The 24,906-nt window shown below is 41.4% G+C and overlaps 1 protein-coding gene across 1 annotated transcript in view; it reads left to right on the top strand.

Annotated features, from left to right (window-relative positions):
• The window catches only part of rab26 (RAB26, member RAS oncogene family), a 94,095-nt gene that overhangs the window by 34,828 nt on the left and 34,361 nt on the right, over positions 1 to 24,906 (top strand). Inside the window, exons 3-4 of the mRNA XM_085761193.1 lie at positions 7,593 to 7,634; positions 10,596 to 10,662. Coding sequence (XP_085617319.1) covers positions 7,593 to 7,634; positions 10,596 to 10,662 — 109 coding nt within the window. The remainder of the gene's footprint in view (positions 1 to 7,592; positions 7,635 to 10,595; positions 10,663 to 24,906) is intronic.

The following is a 24,906-nucleotide window of genomic DNA, read 5'->3' as shown; positions in this document are numbered from 1 at the left end:
AACCATACGATATGGGTATGCAAGTTTTCTCTTAAGTAAAGATATAATTTCACCTTCAATAGAGAACCATGTATTTCCACTGACACTTAAACAGTTACAGAGGTGAGGTGGGATAGGGTCTGTTTTGATTCCATGTGTACAGGTGTGTGATTCTCATGAGCCTCCTTGTGTGTGCCCCACAGCCAAAAACACCTTTGCTGATTATGTTTCTAGGTCAGCAACACAGAAGATATGAGACTAGGTGAAGTGTAAATGAAGCTGCAGATTATTACTATTGTAAACTTCAGCAATATCAGTGTTGGTCCCCCTCTCTGAGCTATAGCCTAAAATACCAAACCATAAGATGTATTGCCAGAGACACACATCTAATAGTTTTCACACATCAATTTTCATTTCATGAATTTACATGACATTTGTTACAGACAGATTCATCAGCCTCCTCTCAGGATGAATTATAATTGCTGATGAGCGCTAGGGTTCATCTGGTATACCATTATGATCAGGTTAACATTTCAGTATGTAAAGTGCTTTGGTTTACAACCAAATACTTGCAAAACAAGACATTCCCATCACCCCAATTGTGTATTCCATTTTTTTCCATGCAAAGGGTTGGGACATTAATATGCTAATATGGAGATAATAACCATGGTAGAGTAGGGTTGTAACCACGAGCATGTACAGAATGTATCAAGCTAATAGTCTTGAAGTTTAATCAATGATGTTGATGAATAATAGCGACAAAGACACTGTGAAATATGATGTTTTAGGTGCTATTGGCTGGTTCTGTTGGCAAGGTCAAGTCAGATCAATTCCATACATGTGATGCTTATAATAAACAGCAGATGAGTAATTTATTTCCAATGTGACTGTATGAGTATAAAACCACACTGATAAAATATTCTTTATTCTCTTTTATTCTTTTTTCTGCTTTACATATTTCCATCTGCTCACCTCTGATAGTTGATAGATTTCACATCAAAACTGACATCTGCAGGGAGATGTTGTGGACTCACAGTTATGTAAACAGCCAGCCTACACACAGCGCTGCTAACATCTTTACTCCAGTGTAAAGTAAAACATTAGTAACACTGTGTGTCACTGTAACAGCCCAGCTTCAATCCCTCTTAGTGCTGCACCCATCAGCCATTAATACAGCCATTTAGCTGAGGGCTGTTGCATAAAAGAACCAAATAAACTGCATATTGCAACAAAACTCCAGTGACTGCAAATAAGCACTGCTGGTTACCTGTAATGGTTGAGAGGCCTGAAACATCTGGTCCTGGACAGCTGAATAGAGTGTTCCACTCTGAGGTCGGGCCCAACTGCAGTAGCAAATGGATTTGAAATGGCTGCACCTGCAAATCTGGCATAATGTGTAATTTTTATTCAAGCTCAGCTTCCTCCTGGTCCATTACACATAATTCCAAACATATTGTGCAATTTAACAATATAATTGTCTTATTTTGGGAAAAAAAAGTAACTACCTTTTGTTTCCCTTTCATCGCCCTGACCCTCATAGGAAAGAGTATAAAAGCAATGGCTCGCCTGTGTCGCCTGATCCAATGTAATGATGACCTTGTTGGTGAAAGGGACCTGCACACTGCACATTGAGGCTGAGGCATGCTTCTTTAGGCTTAACATATGCAAATGTGCACAAAGGTTGTCCGGAGACATTCACTTTGCTGTATGTGCAGTTCTACTTACAACATTTACATGTCTCTGTTCCCTTTTTCAAAGCTGCCTCACAACAAGAGTTTATCCACCAATCAGTTGACAGCCTCTCACTCCCTGCTGTGTGTGTTGGCTCCTCCGCTGGCCTTCATGACGTGCTGTTATCCATAACACTAGTCTCCATGTGGGTTTGCTTGCATGTGATGTTGGAGATGCAAGATGCATCTATAGGCTTTTGACAGCAGAGCCTAGAAATTGAATAACAAAGTGTGGTTTGTTGAATGACTTTTGATCTGATGCTTCTGTGAGCAGGAAGACATGAATAAATATTGTGCTGAATGACAACAACAACAGTTACGAAGCAGTTTACATTGGAAAATTCTGATGGGAACATGGAAACCAGAGTGCAGTGATAATTTAATGATGATAAGCCTGAAATGGTGATAAAAAAATTGTTACTGTTTCTCACATCTTCAGGCAGTGAGTTCCAGAGCTGAGATTCTCTGACTCAAAGAGTCTTTATTCTTGAGCATTAGTCTTACAAAGAGTTAAAAGTGCCCTGCTGGAAGATTTGAGGCGGTGTTCTGGTCTTGGTTTCAGCATGTTGGTTTCTTCCCAACTCATCAAGTGCTATAACTATGATCACTTAAATCTTAAAATTGATTCTTAAAGGGTTAGGGATTCTATTCTGTGACATTTTTTACTGAATTGTTTGAAATCCTCTCCACACCCTGATTGCAACCAAGTAATTTAATGTTTTTTTCACAAAAATGAAAAGTCAGTCACCTGTGGAACGAACGGAAAAACACCATTCAATCATGTTGAACGCGACATTCTCGATGATTACATCGTGATGTGTCAATCACGGAACCGCTCTTCCTGCACTAATTGCATGTGCGATCAGCGACTAACAACCGCGGAAAAGACAACAGTAATACAATGTACCACACTCCAGTCTGGTAGGTGACAATGTAGCTCTCATGCTGGGTGGTTTAGTATGATGTCAGGTGTTTTCTTTCACGTGAATGAGCCATGAGAAAAAGCTGGAGAAAAGTTCACGATGCTGCGCAGTGACCACTGCTGTACCATTGCGTGTAGCGAGGCGTCACCTTGATGTTAACCCAAGGCTGAAGAAGTGTTGTGTTTTCCTGCGCTCTGTAGGCCTGGCTTCAGAGAGAAGTCTCAGGAAAGGGGCTTGGACTTTTGACTTGTGTATTTTCAAAATGTGGCCTGCTAGAACCGTTTTTCCAAGATCTCCAACCCTACCTTTAAACCAACTGGTTTCCCATGACAGGAGGCTAAAACATGGCTAATTGGCTTCTTACTATTTGAATATGTTGAGGGGACAAGGATGGATCCTTGGGGAACACCATAGTCAAGGTTGTACAGTTCATATAACATCCTTGTGCTTAAAGATTAAAAGTGCAGTCCTAATTCTTGGAAACCTTTTTTTTTCATCTTATTGTGCCATCAATCCAACTGAACATCCTCCATCGTGTAGATTTTCACTCTTTCACATCGTCTGACTTTCACGGGTCATTTAAATGAATGGCAAATCTATCTCTCTGCATGACTTACCATTTATGGATGAAGTGTCTATATTGACCCAGGAGGAACTCATGGTTCCTTCTAACTTTTTCAATACAGTACATGTACCATTTCAATGTGCTGCTTTTCAGGAGTGTGGTAACCTTGAGAGCTTTTTAGATCACTGATCAACTTTAAGACCTCTAACCCTCCACCAGCAACACCCAGGTTTCTGGGTGTAAACTGTTCTGCACTGCAAAACCATTGTTTGTTTTCAGAGGTAGCCTGTTGTTGCAGTTCATATTGCAGTCGAACTGAGACTCGAGAGCTGATAAGTGCTTCTCATTTGTACGGCAAAGTAAACTATACCTTACACTATCCCTATGCAATATGTATGAAATGCATTAAGAATGAGGCAAAGTATGTTGTTGGCAAATGGGCCAATTGCTCAGTTCCAACTTTGCCTGTGGATCTACAGAGAATTATATGTAAGAGCAAATTAACTATGGGTGCAGGTGATGCAGCGTGAGGCAGAGTTATGAAATGAATAAGGATTTCTCTGATGTTGTGACTGACATGCACTGTGCTGATAGAACTGCCTACCTGCAGGGTTGCTCCAGACTATATCATTTGTTTCTCCATTTCATACTTTAAAGGGATAGTTCAACATTTTGGCAAATTGGCCCATTGCCATAATCGCTATAGTCATAGCAGTAGGTTCATTACCTTTAATTGTAGGTGTAAGCTATTTTCAGTACAGCGGAGCGCAGCAGCAGGCTGCTCAGAGCTACGCTATGGAGGCTAACGGAATTTCTTGGTTTCCCTCATTAAACTCATAAAATTCAACATCCCAAAACTCCACAGCGCTTTTGTAGACAAGTTGTGACCTGCACAACCACCACGCTATGAGATAATGACGGAACGATACGAAACTGAGCCGTTTTCGAGGTAAATTCATACAAAACCGCTGATGCGCGTTGCGTTCAGGGACAGTTTTTCAGCAAGCAGTCTCCGTATTTACCCTGTATTTACCTCGAAAACGGCTCCGTTTCGTATCGTTCCGTCATTATCTCATAGCGTGGTGGTTGTGCAGGTCACAACTTGTCTACAAAAGCGCTGTGGAGTTTTGGGATGTTGAATTTTATGAGTTTAATGAGGGAAACCAAGAAATTCCGTTAGCCTCCATAGCGTAGATCTGAGCAGCCAGCTGCTGCGCTCCGCCGTACTGAAAATAGCTTACACCTACAATTAAAGGTAATGAACCTACTGCTATGACTATAGCGATTATGGCAATGGGCCAATTTGCCAAAATGTTGAACTATCCCTTTAATCAATTTCAAATCGAGTGAAATTTTGTGGTGTGTGTGTGTGTGTGTGTGTGTGTGTGTGTGTGTGTGTGTGTGTGTGTGTGTGTGTGTGTGTGTGTGTGTGTGTGTGTGTGTGTGTGTGTGTGTGTGTGTGTGTGTGTGTGTGTGTGTGTGTGTGTGTGTGTGTGTGTGTGTGTGTGTGTGGATGCACTTCCATTGATGGCCATATGCAGCAGCTGCGTTTTTTAACGCAGTGGGACGTGTCCTAATGTTGCTTTAGATTTGTATTTAATATTCAATTATAACTTGATTTTTGTTCAGCAGTTTCAATAGTGTGGTACAATTTGTAAAGACCCCATACTGATATTGACTTGCTACTAATGAAGTGCAACCAGAGGAAGAAGAAAAAAGAGAAACACTTTCTCTCAATTAGACTGAATGAAAGTGGGACTTTTAACACTGAAAGGATCCAACTGAGAAAACCTTCACGCCTACTACATGACTGCAATACACTGTGCAGAATGGTAGACTGGTTGAAACATTAACATGAGCTCATTCTCTGGTTTCAGCTCTTCCTTTTGACAGTCACCCAGCACAGTATTTACCCCCAAGAACCCAGACGCTGGACTTGGATTACTTCCAGGCCGCAACTGGACTTGGTTATTTGTCTAGGAAGAGAAAGGCGTTATTTGTCTAGGAAGATGAAGGCGTTTGATTTAAATTTCTTTGGGGATAATGATGACCTGGACAAATGAGAATATTCAAAGGCTTAATCATAGCTTCACTTTTTCTGCTGTTTAGACAGGAGCACCAGATCAGATGGTTTCTGCTGTCAGCTCCTTTCCTGCTTCTCTTGACTCTTGACCTTCATGTCTTCAGTTGAGATTTTAGTGCAGTTCTCTGGCCAGCCATCACTTCTGGACTCACTGAACGTGCTTGTTGTTACTGTGTTGGATGGTTATATGGTATCCCGTATAGTAACCGTTTATGGGGTGCTTTGTGGTTGAGTGGTTCATGTAGCCTGAAGCAGTGACTGCCAGTCTGACACCTGACTGACTGAGACGATCTTTACTGCATGTCAATCCCCAGTCTCTCTCTGCTTTCGTATCTTTCTTCCCTGCACAAAAAATAGCTTTAAAAAATTAGTTCTGTTTCATACTTTCCCATGAGACAAGGTTATTGTAATAATTGCATCTCAGTTGCGTAACATTATGTAACTCTCTGCACACCTTGAATGACATGCACACAGAGCTGCTGAAGAGACAAACAGGAACAATATACACTTAATGGATGTTGTGATGGCTTGTTGGCACTGTGGGATATCTCCCAGTTCTCTTAACAGCTTCTACAGTGAATCACTGGCACAAAACACAATGCTAGAAGTTTAACTTTTAATGAGTCGCTGTTGAAATGTACTGCGTCCACCTAGTGGCAGGAGACGATATAGGCAATTGATGGCTCCCTAAAAGCCCCACAATGTGATATTTAATCAGCTGATAATATCATATTTGACAATCCGTTGTCATTTGTTTTTTGTGGTGGTTTCTTCACAGCTATATGGAAGCACAAGTTAGTTGCCTTATTGATTTCTTACTATTCTGTAAATCTACACAAAGGTGGCTAGAATACCAACAGAATTTCTGGTCTGGTTGTTTACATCTGTTGCTGTGCCACTTTTCTGCTCTCAATGCAGTTTTGTTAATCAGTGGGTCCTTGATCCTCGGGCTGTTTGGTTTGTGTGGAAAAGTTCAAAACTTGATATAGCTGCCTATTACTGAACTATGCCATGACTGGACAAATGCTGCGCAGGGGAGGAATTTATAAATAATCAATTTTGGCTTTAATTGTCAAATTTGTGAATTCCCCTCTCTGCTCCCAGTTTCTTAAAGCAGTCGTGTTCCTCTGCACCAGGAACTGGTGAATCTACTTATGCAGTCGGAGAGCTCCTCTGAGGTCTTCATCTTTCGCCCCACAGAGACCTTAAAGCACGTAACTGAATACCAAATGCTGTGGTCTCATCAACAAAGGAACATTAAAGTGTGCGCTCCTTTAGTGCATTTGCATGCAGAGAGGCAGCCTGGCCACCTACCACCAACCTATTCCCCTCAGTCCGAAGAGGCAGGTATTGGAGGACTGTCAGGAGTAAATGTATAAAGTACCCAGGGGATCATCATCAAGGCACAGGCACAGCAGTAGCATCCGAAAGACCATTTGGTGGACAGGGCTGTGTGTTGATTTCACACATTTCACAGTGGGTTAGTAATACACATTTAAAATGCATTGAAAACCGGTTCTTGCACGTGCACCAGTTGGAAACCTGCCTTCTCCTTTCTCCTCAAGGCATCTTTCTCCTGAATCTCTGAGAAATCCATTAGATAGAATTGCTGATATTCCCAATGGGTCCCGACCAAGACAGTGCGCTCATCCGTCTTGTTTGCCAGTATTATCACATCCACTGTAATGATAGATGACAAAGTTAGATCTGCTCTCTATTTCGTGGAATAGTTGGAAACCATACAGGAGCTGCTGTAGCTGCTCAGCATCAACCTGGTGTCAATTTGAAAAGATGTCGACAATCAATTACTTTTCTGCAAAAGATATCTCTGAGGTACTGGAAAGTGTGTGTATGTGTGTGTGTACTATGCTAAAGTGCCTGGCAGCCACGGTGTTGGTAAATGATGCAACACCCTGAAACAAAGGTCTCCATCATGACAAAAGGTGTGTCTGTGTGTGTGGATGTGTGTGTGTGTTTGTGTGGCAGAGTGTGTGTGTACATTGCCATAAAACTGTAGATATTACATTGTGCTGACAAGATCACATTGATGAAAGAGAGGCTCGCGGCAGAGGCCGAGCCCTTATTGCGCCAACTGTGGTCACAAATAGCCAACCATGATATATCAGTGTTGCCACACGCCACAGGATTTACTCTCCAAACTCTGTTTCCTTTGAGGAGAGAGCATTTCCCTTCAGCACAGCCTGAAAGCATTTGTTTTAATGCATCTGTTTTGTTTTAAATAGCTATTTTTTATTCTGCATCTGCAAAATTTCATTATGCTCACAGTTTTTTTCCCCCCTTTTGTCTTACAGAATAAAGTTATGACCATTGATGCTGTAAAGGTCAAACTGCAGGTAAGAAAAAAATATTTGTATGAGTGCATGTGTTTCTTTTTAATAACAAATCACTAGCACCTGTTTCCCATGGTGTAACTACCTCCCATATATCTTCATTACTTGCCGTGGGAGGGCCAAGGAGCCCAAACGATGACTTAATGAGTCCTTGGTTAATCTCTATCAGTCAATTAGCCGGCTGCTCTGCCTGACTGAAGACACTAGAGGGAATAGCCGACTTTCCATCAGATTATTAGGCCTGGAAGTTATCAGTGAGAGACTCAGACAGCAGAGATGCCGATGAATCCTTGTCGTTCAAAAACAGCATTAGATACCGTCTGATGAGTTTTCCACCTTAGTTATGCAACACTCACCACCTCTCATTCTTCATCTTCTCCTTTTAAATGGATCTGTGTTAATCTATCAGTCTGTCTGTCAAATGTGATTTTCCAGGTGATATTATAGGAACAAGTTTGATGAAACAATTAGATACTTTGTAACTTATTTAAAAAATGTGGCACTCAAAAGGATCATTTGGACATTACAGTCTGATAGGTCATAATGCTGTTTTGTGGTCTCGGATTCTCTGCTCCCATTATGGGAAACCTTGGCAAACAAAAACATATGCAAATTGCCCTAATGTGGGCACAGTAAGTGAAAAGTAATTATGTCCATTCCTGGACAGGTACAGTAGTACACAATGTGTTTATCAGAGCATTTTCAGCTGCCTAATGCTTCCTGAAACAGATGGAGCTGTGAGACTCCAATGAAAACATTAAGCCTGTGGGTCATTAGACCGACACGGTGAGCTGAAAGTTGCCAGAATGCCAGCAGCTTAAAGACAGTTTGAAATGACATGCTTTAGATGTACTTGTACCAGATGCATAGATGCACACTGCAGCTAGAAGATGTGATATATAGAAAGATAAAACCTCTTAAGTACTTAATGATTTAAATTTAAATCTGAAGAAGTGAAGCATCTACTGTACCCATTGTGTTGCATCTTTCATGGGAGGCAACATAATATTTGCCCTATAACACACAGGCACATGCTCCCTGCCACACTCTCATTACCAGTGTAATTATTATCTGCAATGGCAGTGCAAAACATTACATGCATTATCTCGAAGCACATCACAAGCCAAGGTCAAGTTATTACAAAATTATAAAGAGAAACCCAATGGTTTTCACAATGAGCAAGCACTTAATGGAAAAAATGTCCTGCTTTAAACAGAAAATGGATTCAGGGGTGGGCAACCATCTGCTTTGACTGGTTTGGTTGATAGAAGAGAAATGAGGGTGAGAGGAGAAAGAGGCTGAATGTAATTGGAGCAAAGACCTCATGAAATGAGGATTATAAAAAAAAGACCTCATGAAAAAGCAAAGTGGAGAAGGATGCAAGTGTAAAACGGAGAGCAGAACACAGGCTGCAGAGTCACTGAAGAGACTACAAGCAGTTTCCAAGAAAATGAACAAAAGCTTCGCCGGCGTGAAAAACAACCACTGGAATAGCATGGGGTCAGATAAATATGTAAATGCCCTTTATAACATCCACAATCACCATTGTCAGAGTCATTATTCTTCAAATGACTCTGCCACTGTAATATCCTGCAACACAAAGCACGCTCTGGTGCAGGAATAATTAACTGCAGTGTACGAGAAGATGTGGCTTATCAGTGACCTGGTGCATCTTTTGTTCTAGGAAACCATGCAACCTTTTTGCTCTCACATGACATAGTGGCAGCTTCACCACTAAGTATTCTAAATCTTTTTTTTTTTTAATTAGACTAAGGCTGATTGGAAGAATTGGTTGAAAACACCACGAATGGTTGACTTTTTGATATTTTTTGTTAAACCTTTAAGATTGCGCTAAATGGCAATATAAGGACAAGCAAAAAGAAAAAGCTATGTCTTAGGCAAAATGTCAACATCCACATAAAGACATTTACTCCAGACATTTACTTACTATTTTATATAGTGGTGTGAAAGGAGTCTGTCATGGCATTATATAGCGAGAATAATAGGGAAAAATAAAGGATCACCATTTTTCTCCGTGGATCCTCCCAAGCTCTATCAAGAGTCCTGTGGCCACCAGAATCCATTAATGGAAGAATTGTGTAACAACCAGGAACTCAATGAGCTCTAACAAGCTGCCCTGTTTAATTGAGCAACTGGGGAGAAGATACTTGGTTGACCAGGACCCCAATGGTCACTCTGGCTGAACTCTAGATCTCCAGTGTGGAAACAGGAGACCCCTCCAAATGTAAAACCATCACTGTAACATTCCATCGATCTAGGCTTTATGGCAGAGCGGCAAGACTGATGTCTCTCATCAACATGTTAACGTTTGCATGGCGTTTGCAAAAGGCTCCCAGAGGAGCAGCTGTGAGAAACAAGATTCCCTGCTCTGATGAAACCACGATTGAACTGTTTGGCCTCAGTTCTAAAACATCGTATCTGGCAGAAACCAGGCACATCATCACCTGCCCAGTAGCATCCCAGCGGTGCTGTGGGGAAGAGAGACAAAGGCAATGCAGGAGAGTCTCCGGTACAGAACTCCGAGTCAAATCCAATCCCACACCTCTGGAGACACTGTGATTGTTCGCTGACAGTCCCCATCCAAACTGACAGAGCTTGAGAGAGTTTGCACAGATGTTGAAAGCCTGTTGCATCATCCACAAGAAGGCTCCCAGCTGATATGCTGGCTTTATATGGAACAAGAGATTACTAATATGGGCAAATATACATACTAATGATTGCATCTCACGCTCTAAACGAAAAGAAAGTTAAATCTGGATATTCTTCCTTTATAATTTCTTGCTTTGAAGCACTTAAAAAAGACACCTGAGTTGCTGTGATTAGTAATTTAGGCCAATCTTGTTCACATTTACCAATTAGATAAAAGTGGGTTCACACAGACACGCTCAATATGTTGCCTAACTGGCGCTGATGATGTGGACGTGCTCTTTTTTGTCCTTTCAGATTTGGGACACTGCTGGTCAGGAGCGTTTCCGGAGCGTCACACACGCTTACTACCGCGATGCTCACGGTAGGTTTCCTCTGTGTTCGTTAGTGTGCGTCTGTTTGATTGTGACTGACGTTGTTCCCTCCGCTCTTTATTCTCTCCTGACAAACGGCTCCGACTTGACGTTTCGCCGCCTTTGTTTCTGTCAAATTTTGACGACAGGATGACATCGACGACGTCCCCGTTGCGCTCCCTTCTCCTGCTGCGATAGTGAAAAGCTCTCGGGTTGCAGACTGGTGTGATGGGAGTGTGTGTGTGCAGGAATTTGCCGGAGGCTCAGTGATGTGCAGGTTGCCTCAAGCAGGAGGCTAACCACTGGGTGGGAAAATGAGCCTGCCTCTCTCACTGTGGGGGGCGGGACAGCTGCTACTCCCATGTGTGTGTGTGTGAGACTGTGTGTGTCTGTGTGTAACAGTTATATCTCCAACAACCCCACAGAGTACAGATAACGGTGTGCCTCAGGCCAACCTGAATAAGCAGGTGTTGGGGAGCACACACACACACACACACACACACACACACACACACTGCTACAGCTATTATTTTGAACATAAATTTGCTCGGCAGCATAGAAAATAGCATTGTTGGCTGTTGTGAGTACATGTGTTTTTGTCGTCTCTTTATGAGTGTGTGTAATCTGTACATGTAGGTGTGTTCCAATATGGGCATAGACATGTATGGAATTACATAACGTGTTCTACGTGCTTATATGTGCTTTTGCTCGGGATCAGTAAATTTGAATGTGTGTATGCGTGTTTGTATACATGTGTGTGCATGTTGGCCAGTTGCCCGGTGTTGATCTGATGTGTCAGTGTAACAGTTAACCCTCACTGATCTTTAACAAGGCTCCCAGGGAGCCTGGAAGCAGCTCCTCTGAGTTGTCCATCTGTAGACTGACTTTTAAATAAAGCTCATTCGGTCTGACAGGCAGGAGCAGGGGAGAGGATGCAGCGCGAACGCAGCTGTCACGAAAGCTGTTGATTCCCGTGAACTAATGGACAGTTTTTTAGTGATGCGTGCTCTGGGATGTAAAGACTGGATGGTTACATTGACAGGTAGAAGTGAGCGAGACCAAAGTCTAAAGAAAAACTTAACTTACAGTGCCTCAACTCTGGATTTATATCATCTCCAAACTTGGACGGAGGATAATGCCTGGAGGTTTTTGTGTTGTATTCATTAAGCCATATAAAACCATTGTGTTCTCGTGGTCTGTATATAACATTAAATCCACTGATTATATGATTTAGCCACATTAACTCATTGGCTGCCAGCCATTTTCAGAAAAGAGACGCCCATACTGCCAGCCGTTTTAGAGCATTTTGAACGATCTTATAAGACCCACAGAATATTGTGTTCTATGACTATATAAACACCGAAACTACCAAGAGAAAGAGTAGACTCTCTTTGTTCAATAGGAAAAAAAAAGTTTGTTTCTACCTTTTTCCGTTCTTTTGTAAACAGCAGTAGAACGTAGGCTGGTTTCGCCAAAAACAGCAGTTTTTGACCAAAACACTGAGAAAACGAGCTTTTTGTGGAAAGAAACATGTCAAGCAGAACAGTGACTTTGACGTTGATATTTTTTGCTTTAGTGACACCTCTCACATCTGAACAGTGTTCTCCTTCTATAAAACAACAAAAACAACACTGAGAAAGGACTTTTGATGGCAAAATAATAATTTATTTACAAATATCAGTAAAAATGCATTAACTTTTTTGTACGTTTGTAGCTGTCACATGACCTCTGCCCCATGGTCGACCACTGCTCGATCCACCACCTGTAAATTATAGAAATATATAGAATTACCATAAAAATACATGTCTTATAGATGTAGTCAAGTGTGATGTGGAGTTTTTTTTTTTTTACATTTCCGATCAAAGCGATCCGCCCTTCTCTAAGCAGTAAAAGTTAGCTCGCTAGCAAGTTAGTTTATTTTATTATTTTTACCATTAGGCTATTATATTATTACCTTCATGTCTTTCTGGAGCGTGGGGACGAGTCTCTGCTGCTCCTGGTTGATCCGGACGGAATCGCTCGGGTCACGTCCACCGAGCCGTCAGTTGAGCTGGGCTCTGGTCTGTGGTGACACCGTCAGCTGCTGATTCTCACCACTTGGCCCGGCTTGATCACTGGTGTCCAGCGTCGGTGTCTTTTTCAATGATCTCCGTCATTTTCTCACGATCGCGACCCTCTTCCTCTCCGAACTACCGCGACACACACGGTACATAATGTGCCGACGTGCGGAACACATAGGCTCCGTGCATAAATTTCTTTAGCATATCTCTTGTCATCTCGCTTCTTCTTCTCATAATCAATGCTGATCTCTCATCCAAAGAGGGCACTACTGCCCCCTACAGGGCACCTACACGTCATTACACTAGTTTACAAGCCTGATATTGATGGACAAGCTCCGCCAGACCGTCCTCCAGCCCTTCCCGTTGAAAAACGCAATTGACGTCTATCGACGTCAATGGCAGTGAACGGTTGTAATTAGATTGACGTCTATAGACGTCAATGGCAGCCAATGAGTTAAACACAAGCATACTGCAGGAAAGAGAATCAATTGTGATTCTGGCAGTATATTTGCTGTAAAGAAGTCCAGTGGTAGCCTGGCTCTCGCCAGACCCTTGTAGTTCTGCAAAGCTACGCCAGAGGTGCTACGCTCAGCTTCGCACAAGGGTCTGGACTCGAGGCCAATGCAAACTTCTTCCCCGGAGCAAAAAATAATGAACCAATCAGGATCGCCGGGCGGGACTTTCTGAGGTGTGACGTAGCGCTGAAGCGACTGTTTGAGTCAAACAACAATGGCGGCTCGCAGTGAGTGGCTGAAGTAGCACGTCATTCAAGATAACGGACAAGTGGTTTATCCAATCACATACAAGATTTTTTTTACAAGGCCCCGCCTTCTGAAATGAATCGCCTATGGAGCAGTCCCAGACCCTTGTGCGGAGCTCAGCGTAGCTTTGCGGAACTACAAGGGTCTGGCGAGAGCCAGGCTAGTCCAGTGGGGCAAGCAAACAGACAACAACATTTAACAGGCCCATGTTGGTTTCCAGACCAGATGTGAACACAGTTTTCCTGGAAAACAAAGGTGTGTTAGCAACAGTGACATTACAGTGATGTTCCCAGGCTTGTGATTGGTTTGGTGACAAACTTAAAGGGGAATTTCAGTTTTTTACAATCTGGACCTTATTTCTAGCATAAAATATGATCATTTACTCACCCAGATAACTTGGTGTCACTACAAGTCCTTCTGAGGAAATCATCCAGGTCAGAGGTTAGTAGGTCAACCTACAGACCCTGGATGTTGATAACAGCCAACCCCGGACTCAGAGGGGAATAGCAAGCGTATCATAACAAAATATTGGTGAAATGTATGAGTTTTGTGGCGGATAATGTGTTATTTAGAGGCTGCATCGCGCTGCCCCGTGTACTCGCATTATATGGATATACACGGCTCTCGGCTGGATCTAATTTCGCCTGAAGGACTCTTAGTGACACCAAAGTTATCTGGGTGAGTAAATGATCATATTTTATGCTAGAAATAAGGTCCACATTTTTCATGGCAGCGATGGTGCTCCAGGAAGAATCTGGTGATCACCAAAGTCACCAGGATTCATCCTCTGTTAATTGAATCAATTTGATGTGTCACTGGATAAAAAATCAGGGCATCAACAGATTTTTTTAAATATTTTTATAGCTGTTTGGATAATTCAATCAAGACCAAAGCAGTGCACAGATACTGACACATGCACTTTTTTAGTTTGGCTAAAATATTATAACTTTTATGGTTTAACATGCAGCAAATAGCTCCTTAATAGTTGAGAGAGTACAGTACCAGTGTTCCCTTACCCTCTGGTCAACTATTGGTGTTTGTTTTATTCAGCTCTGGCCCTGATCTCCACTGTCATTAAACCCTTAACGAGAGAGCAAGAAGAACCAGACAATCAGTGCAAATGAGCCGGTGGTTGCGGTGAGCTCAGTGCAATCTGCCAGGCCCATCTGGTGTCGAGGTTGCCACGAATGTCCAGCTGTGTCCAGATACCAGCTGCAGACTCTCTCTCTCTCTCTCTCTCTCTCTCTCCCTCCCAATGGAGCTGACAGTTTGTCATTTCCACAGCATGGAATGAAACCACAGGGTGTTTGGGAAAAAAAGAAAGAAAAGCATACTCAGGGGGGAGAACAAGTGGCATGAGGAGGGTAGACAGGACGAGGACAGATGGAGGTGTAGAATATGACAGGTGATATTTAGAGGAATAAAAAAAGTGGGAGAAGGTGAAGGATAGAAAAAGGTCAGGTGAGATAAATGAATTTGAAGTTAGACAAAAGATCCAGAGGAACAATACTCAAAACTATGGTGGCCCTGAGAGCTCAGCTCACTGCAACTGAAACACATTGCAACAAAACAAACACATGCGATTAAATGCATGGAAGCGCCCAGTGTCTCAGTTCACTGTTTTGTCTGTGTCAGGGTGTCAATGCAAATCTTGCGCGATTTGCATTGACACCAAGTTCACGGCTCTGCAAATCGCGCGAGATTCCGGCAGAGCAACACTGGGAGCTTCTGCTACAAACAAGCTTAAAATATAGACTTTTTTAATTTTTTCGGAACAATTTCTCATGTTGGAGCTTCAATATAAGAGGGACATTACAGACGAGCACTATGGAGGTATTTGGATGTTTTTTGGTGTGTCTTTTTGGATGAAGAAAAGTGAGCCCCGTTGCTACCATCATATGGCAGTGCAGTGCTGCGCCGAGCCCCCCTGTAACTCAGAGAAGGCACAGAGGACTCTGAAACTTCTCCAAACCCTTAGTCGACATGAGGGTGAGTATAGATAATGAGTGAAATTTCAATTTTGAGTGAACTATCCCTTTAAACATTTTCTTAAACTGAGATATAACAACTTTTCAGAAATACACATTTGTTTTAAGCGTAGCCTTGCAAATGTATGTGTAAAGTCAAGCAAAAAAAATAATAAAGCAAAAAATAACAAGCTGCCCCGTAAAATAGAATGCAAATAAAAATAATAACCAAGATGAACTTGCTGGGAAACCTGTATCATTCAGTGTTTTTAACTTCAGAGTCACAAGTGAGCATTGAACAGCTGTCTCATCACTTTTTAGTGTCCCCTGGAAACACTCCAGCGGTGCTGTAGGACTGAAAATTGCCATGCATTTATATCTTTGCATATGTCTTCATAAGTTGCAGTGCATTGAGCTCTAATGGTAACTGTATAAATCAGTTCAAGTATGCAAACAACTTGTCCTTCACCATTCTCAGGCTGTGGAGACAAAAGGAAACAGGCGTTAATGTAGAGGTGAGACAGGAGAGTGGATAAAAGAGTAGCGCAAAATCATTGTAGAGCTTTCAATAGAAGCCAGCTCTGTAATGAAGAGGCATTATGGCTCAATAGAAGCAGCAGCTTGCTAAAACAAACAGATGAATTAAGGAAGAACAGAGAGGGAGGTAGTTACTAGTTAAGAGAGCTCAGGTGATGTGAGGACAGTGAGTATTTTCACTCCAGGCCCTTCACGCACCTCTGCTCGGTGATGAATAATGTGCAGGCATGTAGGAGAGAACTTACAAAATTAAAGAATCACTTTCCCAGAAAGAAGCACCATCACTCCACGTCACTTTGTGTGATCAGACACTTTGTAACACAGATGTGACAGTGATGGACATTTCAGCTTGAAATAAAACTCCTGCCGTGTCCTTTCTCATTACCTGATCTCACAGAAAGAGCCAACATGATGAATTTTAAGACAGCGAACCAGCGAGTTAATAGATTTCACGGAACAGGTAATGGCTGCATTATGGCTGACAGCTCCAAATGGCGCCGTATGATTGAAAGGGTTGTTTGGGTTCTATTGTTCAAAATGAGGTGCTTTGGCTGCTTCATTCCTCTGTAATGGCCTTCATCACCTTCTCTTTGTTATCGGTGGGAAGAGGAGGGGGTTATACCTCTGTAGTGGAGCATCTGCTTCAGCCACATGACAGCAGTGGTAGCTAATTAGTGTGGGGTTGGTGTAAACAGAAAGTCAAGCGGTGGTCGTCATCACCGTCCAGTTTAACCCACATCATCGTTGTCATCAGTGCAGAGTAACATGAAATAGGAAGTACACTGAAAGCTGAAAGGAAATGATGCCATTGATATTTCAGGTAAAAAGAGAAACTTTGTATCTGCTGATGGCACCAGATGAAAAGTTGAACAAAAGAAGGCTCGCGCACATCCAGAAATGCAGCCAGGTGCTGAGTCCAAGGAAACGATAATCAAAAACAGGAAAGGACTCGCAACACTGTATGAGCTCCCCAAAGTACAAAAATTTATTAGAGGACTATAAAAAGGACAACGTTTCGAGCAGTGCGCTCTTCGTCAGGTCAATCAAGACAAATGCTTACAGGTGTTCATTAAGTAGATACACAGGATCCACCCATGGGCGTGGGTGAATGAAACACCACCAGGTCTGACAATTAGTTGACGACATGGTCAGTAAATACAGTGTAAAATAATACATAGACACATGTCGACCATTTTTAAATGAAATTAAGCAAACATATGCAAAATGATAAGAATCCAAAAGAAAAATGACTCGAGTAAACACAAACAAAACACACCTCTTATCTATTCCCACACAGAGGAAAAAAGAAGAGGGAAATATATACACAACAAAGTTCCCTGCTTCAATTAATACATCTTTATAATACATCAATTTTAAGGGGTCTGGGGTGCCCGGAATAAAAGTAACCTAATCAGCAAAGGGGTTCCCCTTCTCTATGTAAGGAGGAAAAAGAGAAAAAATATATATCAGTGCAGCAATAAACATATTCTATAAACATACTGGCCCAGACAATAGCAAAAAACAAATGTTATTCCGGGGTGAAGAAGTTCGGTGGAACATGCCCCATCCCTATACTGGGAAAAATATATAGGATCTAAAAGGGCCTTCATCAGACAAGAGAGAACAATAATAAATATCTACTGAGCCTGAGGGTAGTGATATATCATGTAGGCAAATCAGAGTCTAGCCCCAAACCTGGGGCATCGTGGGCGAGCAAAATGGGCTGGACACATAAGTCTCAGGAGCTTCCCTGAAAGATATGTTGGGGACATCAGTTAGTGTTGCAAATAATAAAACCATGCATCACAAATAATCTAAGATAGCATCCATTCATGTACATAGGTATGCACAAGACAATGATAGGCTAACCATAACAAGATAGAAAGCACATTCACAAAAAGGGTTTAATAGAAAGATGAAAAGTTACATCACAAATAAATGTTTAAATATACATGACCAATGTATAAAGTACTAAAATGTATAGCTCAGCAGCCTCTGCTTATGCAATTGAGCTGAGCATAATAAAATAATGATAAAGTAATTAAACTGATGATCTTCAAAAGCACAGGCCACAGGCAGTTGTCTGTATTTTCTAGTCTTCTTCAAGATAAACACATTTGTCTAAGAAGGAATTCTGTAATGACTTATTGACTCAGGGAATAATCTGGTTAATATTTCAGTCTTAGCTAATTGGTCAATTACAGAGGAAGAGTGACAAACAGCGTTCTGTGTATATTGTGTGTATTATTATCATGCATAGTTCCTCTTGGACATAACACAGCGTTGCTTTCATGTTGTTTTCTCCCCATTTCTGTAATTTGCACTCAGAGTCATCACTGAAACACATCTGACATGCATTTTTAGATTTCTAATGAACAACACTTTCATCATAGACAGGATGTTATTTCCTTAGTATCAAAGTAGCTGTCTGTACATCAGTAGAAACTCTGTAAACATAAACTCAAATTGAAGTTTATTGTAGCCATGCCTAATATAAAAAAATAAAGAAACTGTAGGCTACAATCTGTCTTTTCAGAATGTAGTTATTTTGATTTTGAGTGAGTACTATTATTAGTACAATAGACTTGTGTTTTAAAACATAGTGATTTTGCTCTCTCCAGTCTTGGGTTGCATCAGAAACTCAGGTCAGGGGGTATCTTCATCTTTGTGGCTTAAAAAAAAAGCCACAATAGAAAGGTTGTAGGGACACAGACTTGGTGACAGATGACAAGTGTAAGACGAACACCAGCTACATTTATTTCTTATTATATCAGTGTCATTACCTCATTATGTCATTGCTCTTCTCTGCCTCTTTCCATCCTGCCTGCATCATCTTTTATTCCCTCTATTCCATCTTCTCCGGTTACTTCTTTCATCACTAATGAGCAACTGTGGGCCTCAATCAGCAGCAGCATGTGGGGGCGAAACACGCCCAACCGAGGCAGGAGGACGGCAGAGGAACGATGATCAAGAGTTGGATAAGGAAAGAGGAAAAGTGGACAGAGGAGGACAGAGAGAGAGAAAGGGGAAGAAAGAGGGGAAGAGGAGGGACTGGAAACAAAACATTGAGGATATTGCTCTGCTATACAGTACACAAAGCCATGAGCTGTGTGATCCATCACCAAGCTCTGTCTCTCTTTCTCACACACTTCCTAACGTCTTGCATATTAAAACAGATGTGCAAGGTCAGAGTCAAAGGCATTTTTGAGGCTTTATTCCTCAGCAATCGTGTGAAGTGAGTTCAGAGCACTGGTTGGTGGACCCTGAGGGACCGCTGGGCCTTCAGAGGAGGCCAAACGTATCAGCATTTAGATATATTTAATAATGATTCACTCCTAATTCTAATTTCAGCCTCGTTTTCTACCAAGTCCGCTTCAGAAATGAAAAGGTTACTCCCCTACAATCATGACATATTGTTATGCAAACAGATTTTATTGTTGTTGTTGCCTATCCAGAGAAAAGATTTGCCCCCTCACTCATTGATTAGGACTTCATAACCAGGACAGAAGGTCTGATGCCCCCGTAGCTGCATGTGTTTGTTTGATTTATAGTGGATGGGATGAAAAATCGTTCCCCTAGGCCTTCACCGAGGCTTAAGGCCAGAGCTGTCTCATGGGGTTTACCTTTTTCTATTTTCTATCCAGGGGTTTAAGCAAGCAGATCAGCAACTTTAGTCAGTCAGACAGCTGTGACAGTTGGTGCCCCTGTGAGTGTTGGAGCGGCTGTGTGAGACGCCTCAGTCAGTGATTGTGTGTTTTTAAGCACACACACTCTGGAAAAGGTTGGTTTTTAAGGCTTCACTCTAATTTTCTCAATCTGCCAGAAGTTGAGAGATCGATAAAGGTGTCTGTGTGTTTCTGTGGGCTTGTATATGTGTGTTAGGGTTGCCATTACACTAGAATTACAAACTCAACACTTGATACCATTTTTGATACTAAGGGAGAAAACATGACAAAAAAGAGGCATGATTTTAGTTTTTATATAGATACAATGTGCTCGGATTACAGCACCAAGATGGCAGCAGTGGAGAAAACATGTATATTGATTTTTACTAACATTTCCTATGCCCATCTTCATTGTGATTTTCAACATGTTTTAATTGAAGTTTTTCGTTTGTTTTTTGGGGGGCGTGGGAATACATATATGTATTTTTGCTAAATTTATGTTGATCCAGCATGATAAAGTTAAAAGAAATAAATGACTAGAATAGATAAGATAATGAATCATAGTCAGATGTCAGTGTGGTCCACATTTTGATGAACAGCTATAGTTTTGTTTTTTCAGAGCGAACAGAGAGAACAGTTATTGGAGGCATTAAGAGTTAAGGAACAATAAACAGATGTGTTCCATCCATAACAACCCTTGTTGACTGAGCACCCTGAATGACAGAGCCAAACTTAATTCTCTCAGCCCACCAGGATGTTTGCATTGGCACCTGATGGCCAGTGCAACTGGTGTGTCTATCGTTACAATGATACACTTATTTAATCAATTTATAAAATAGAAAAGGTGTCAATGTTGACGTCACCACATGAGCCAATTGCTATATGGGAAACAATGAAACTTACTTTACCTGTTCATTCCTCTTCATCAGTTATTTGAGAGATGTCTCCAAGCATTAATGGGTTTAACCGTCACTCTACCAGAGGAATTTCGTGTAATCGCGTGTCATGGTGATTGATTCAGCTCTTTCTAAATGGATGCCATAGGACGGAGCCCCCTGGGCCGTGCTTAGCTGGGAGAAGAGGTGGAAATGACAACTGCTGCTGGGAGTGTCTGAGGAATAATGAAGGTGATGGAAGGAGGGCTCGCTGGCAGCAATCTCTATGCTCTCTCTCATATGTTCGCAGAGTTACCTCATCGGCAGGTTGCAGCAACATGCCTGAGGGGATGAAGGGAGTCGGATAACTTTAAAAGACACACGCACACACATATTTTCATTAGCAGGTGTGCCCAATGTGGAGTAATCATTGGTGTGCTTTCTATTTTCAAGGCAGTAATGGCCCAGAAGAGCGACTGTTGGCACTTAGTTGCTGTGATTTGCAAGCTGTTGGAAATATTCTGGCAGTGTTGTTAGTGCACATGCAAATCAGTTCAGGCTCTAACTTTTGTAACCAGATATAAAACTTGATGTCAGTCATAACTCTGACATTTTCACGTATAATCAGCTCCATAAAACATTTTAGATGCTAGAGATACAACCATATAAGCATATACAATAACAAATGACAGTAGCACCGGGGTTAGATGAGAAGATCCATACTGCTCTATGCTAAAAGTGACGCTTGAGCAAGTAGCTGATTTGTATTAGCATAACTGCAAAAGCAGAAAGCTTGGTTCTGTATTCAGAAAAACAATATTTTATTGATGTTCATGTTTTATCTTAAAATCAAAGTTGTTAAGAAAAAGGTGCATGCATATAATGTGATATATTGCTGTGGAGTGATATAAAATTGCATCATCTTGTATCACTATTGTTTCTGTATGAGGTGAAAGAACATAAAAGGACAATACAATAGCTGTCAATAGAGTAAAAAAGGTATTTTCAACCTGTACTGCAGTGGTAGTTGCAGCATAAAGCCACATGAAATAGGAATCTCTAGGAAACTCGATCAAATATAGGCAAAATACTATAAAACAAACCCCGAGAGACATGCTGTAGATCTGAGCTTGTTTTGCAATACATTGTCTTATGTACGGATTTTTTTTTATGACTCCTGAAAGCACTGGTTAATTATGTGCACTCTTGTCAAGTCCTTGTGAACAATCTGTTTTTGATCATAATTGGTCAAATCCTGAATGTTTGCAGACTTATGTTTATTTGTATGCATACGTCAGTGTGCAATGCTTGTTTATGCGACTTATTCTCAAGGGAAGATGAGCAGCCAAGGTCAGTCAGTGATTATTGATGCAGATTATCATCTAAGAGATGATGGATGGCTGCGGTCTTTATGGATCACTTCACTCAATCAAACTCCATCTCTTCCTGCTCGGGCTTTCCTGCAACTTTAATAGTCAAGGTGGCAGTAGGTCACAAAGTCAAATAGTTAATATTGTCTGTTTGCAGCTTGTGTGGGTCATATGTTGATGTTGAGATGGGAGCACCAAATGGATTCCAAGATGTGATTTGGTTTGAGAAATTTACATTTTTATTTTTAAGCCTCCAATGAATTCAAATTAACATAATCATCACCTTTTAAGTTTATATGGCTAAACGGTTAGCGAACAGTTGCTTATTAACACATCCATCACTTACAGAGTGATATAATTATTCTTTTGTGTCTGGTCACCTGTTTAACCTAAGACCAATTTTCACCGTTGTACCTTTTGTTTTTGGTCTCCACTGTTCTTTCAATGGGAACAGCTTCCTACTGAGGCTATTAGAGCAGTGAAAGTGAACCAATCAGAAAAGCTGTGGTCTTGACAGTTAAGTGAACCAGAGCAAATTTCAGAGGCGATTGGATTGCACACACACACACACACACACATATACATTTAAATTACTTTCACCTATTATTTTCTATTCTGCATGGCATCTTAATCACCCTGCTGTGCTTGTTAAGACGAGCAGCCATAATAACATTAAGCCACAGGAATCATCTTTTCAGTCTATGTCAGCTTTTCACCTACCATCTTATTAGTCTCAGCCTCATGTGCTGTGAGGTTAAAGGTCTGTCCATTAGTATTCCTATTTACCTCAGCATATGTCTGTCTTTTAATTAACTTGTCTCACCTTTGTGTCGCAATCCGTCTGTATCTCATATCTACCGAATACCTGTTTACTCAGACTCCCTCCATCTTTCAAAGTTGTTGTTTGGCAGCCACAAGTGTAACTGCCTGTGATAAAAACTCTCTGCTTCTCCGCTGCTGTGAGAAAATTCTGTACCTTCATCTGTCTTGTGCTCTAGGCAAGATGTAATTGGATTAAGGGAGGGCGAAGGAAAGCAACTCCTTTTGGTCGACTCCGGTCTGATAAACACTGGAGCCACGTGAGAGGAAATTAACTGGTGGGGCAGGTTGCCTCTTTCTTTCTCTCTTGTCTATTTTTTTTCTTTTCACCTCCTTGTGTTGTCTCAGTTTGTCAGAGGCAGACCACGCTCACGGTGATTACAACTCATTAAACAGCCTACATGGACTTGTCTGTTTGGAATAAACAAATAGAGGACTTAATCTACAACAGATTGGTGAAAATGCGGCCATGGCAGAGGGATGGAGGGGTTAGGGAAGACGAGGGTGGATAAAGAGACAGTGTAGGAATGAGGAAAGAGTGAGATGTAGAGAGTAGATGGCTGGAGGGATCTGTTGCGGCAGTAGGAGGAGAGATGCTGTGGAGGTAATTAGCTTTGGATAATTCTTCCAAATGAAGGTTGATCCAGCTGAGAAAATGAGCTACCATTGCCCTCGTAGGTGTAATGAGTTTTAGAATACACACCCTCCAGTTTGCACTAAAAAAAAAAAAAACTACCCGAGGTGATATTCTTCTGTATACGTCAGCACTGTGCAGTTGGGGGTAATTAGAATTCACTTGTGTGATTGTGTTGTCAGGTGTGAAACTAATGTTGTGGTAAATGGGAGAGTGTAACACTTTCTCTTCATGCATTTTGTCTGTGTAAGATCCAACAGTTCCTGATTAAACTCAGGCAGAACTTAATAAAACTCCAAAAGCATTGGCAGAGTATAGTTCATGTGCCTACAGTTCTGGTTTTTACTATCCACAAGTTTCCGAACGTCAAAACCGGAAGCCGGACGCATGGATCTATTAACGCTGGCTTTCAACAAGGATGTCCATTTGTGTGATATCCGTGTTAAAAATGTGTGATAATCCATGCATTTTGCAGATTTTCATTGAAAAAGAAATTCCATGCATTTACTGTACCGGAAGAGCAAAACCGGCTTACGTTTTTGACGTTCGGAAAAAAGTGGATAGTCAAAAATCTTTGGATGACTTGTGTTTGCTTCTAAGTTCTAAATAGATTGTTTTGTTATAACAGGAGGTTAAAGCAGAAGTAAGTGGTCCGGTCGTTTTCGCTAATGCTGCGTTCCAGGCAGGCTTTTGAAATCGTAAATTACAGCTTCAAGTCACAACTTACGACTTTGTAGCGTTCCAGGCAACCCACTCGTGTTTCTCCGACCTGTTTTACCGGTGAAAGTCACTATAACGGCCACTCGTAACTTCCGACCGGTGAACTCGTACCAGATCGAACTGGTATGACTTCACGTCGGAAAAATACGAGTTTCCTTGAACGCACCATAACAGTCCTCGTCCCTACGTCGCCACATTCACGGCGTTCCTTGGCTGCACACACAGCCCTGCATGCCGTTCTCTCTCCTCATTGGATAAAAACTGTAGGATACGATAAATGTTTTCTCCTCGACTCAGAGCAGAGCACAGGGACTGACAGACCCGTGTTTCAGTCCAAACACTCTATGTAAGTGATTGCTGTCGGAAGATATAACTATTTAAGACTTATATTAACACAAATATATCACTTACTTCTGCTTTAAGGGCATGAATTTGTTAGCAACTTTTATTTTTAAAAAAATCTATTTTGGATCCACATTTAATACACAGTGATCCAAAGATAAACTTAAAAGCTGCAGCATTTTATGGAAAAAAGGGTGCTTCCACATTCTCACCATTTTTTTTTTGATCATGTTTGAGGTTGCTCTCCAGGAAAATAACAACTCCACCGAACATGTTTGTTTTCCAAATGAGCCAGAGAAGCATTTCCTGATTCTGTCCTGTTAATTATTGCAAGACAATTTCCTAAAAATGTGTTCATATTCGATACTCTGCAAAAGTTTTAAGCATTAAAGCTACAGTGAGGATGCTGTCGGAAACAATACCATGAATAGTTTTCAATCAATGTCATACAAAGTGTAGCAAACTGACAATTATAGTGATATTTGGTGTGAGTTGCCTGCAGCAG

Source organism: Trachurus japonicus, chromosome 19 (genome assembly GCF_045865225.1).
Source record: "Trachurus japonicus isolate A0001 chromosome 19, Traja_1.0".
NCBI lineage: Eukaryota > Metazoa > Chordata > Actinopteri > Carangiformes > Carangidae > Trachurus > Trachurus japonicus.
This window is presented reverse-complemented; position numbering and strand designations above follow the sequence as displayed.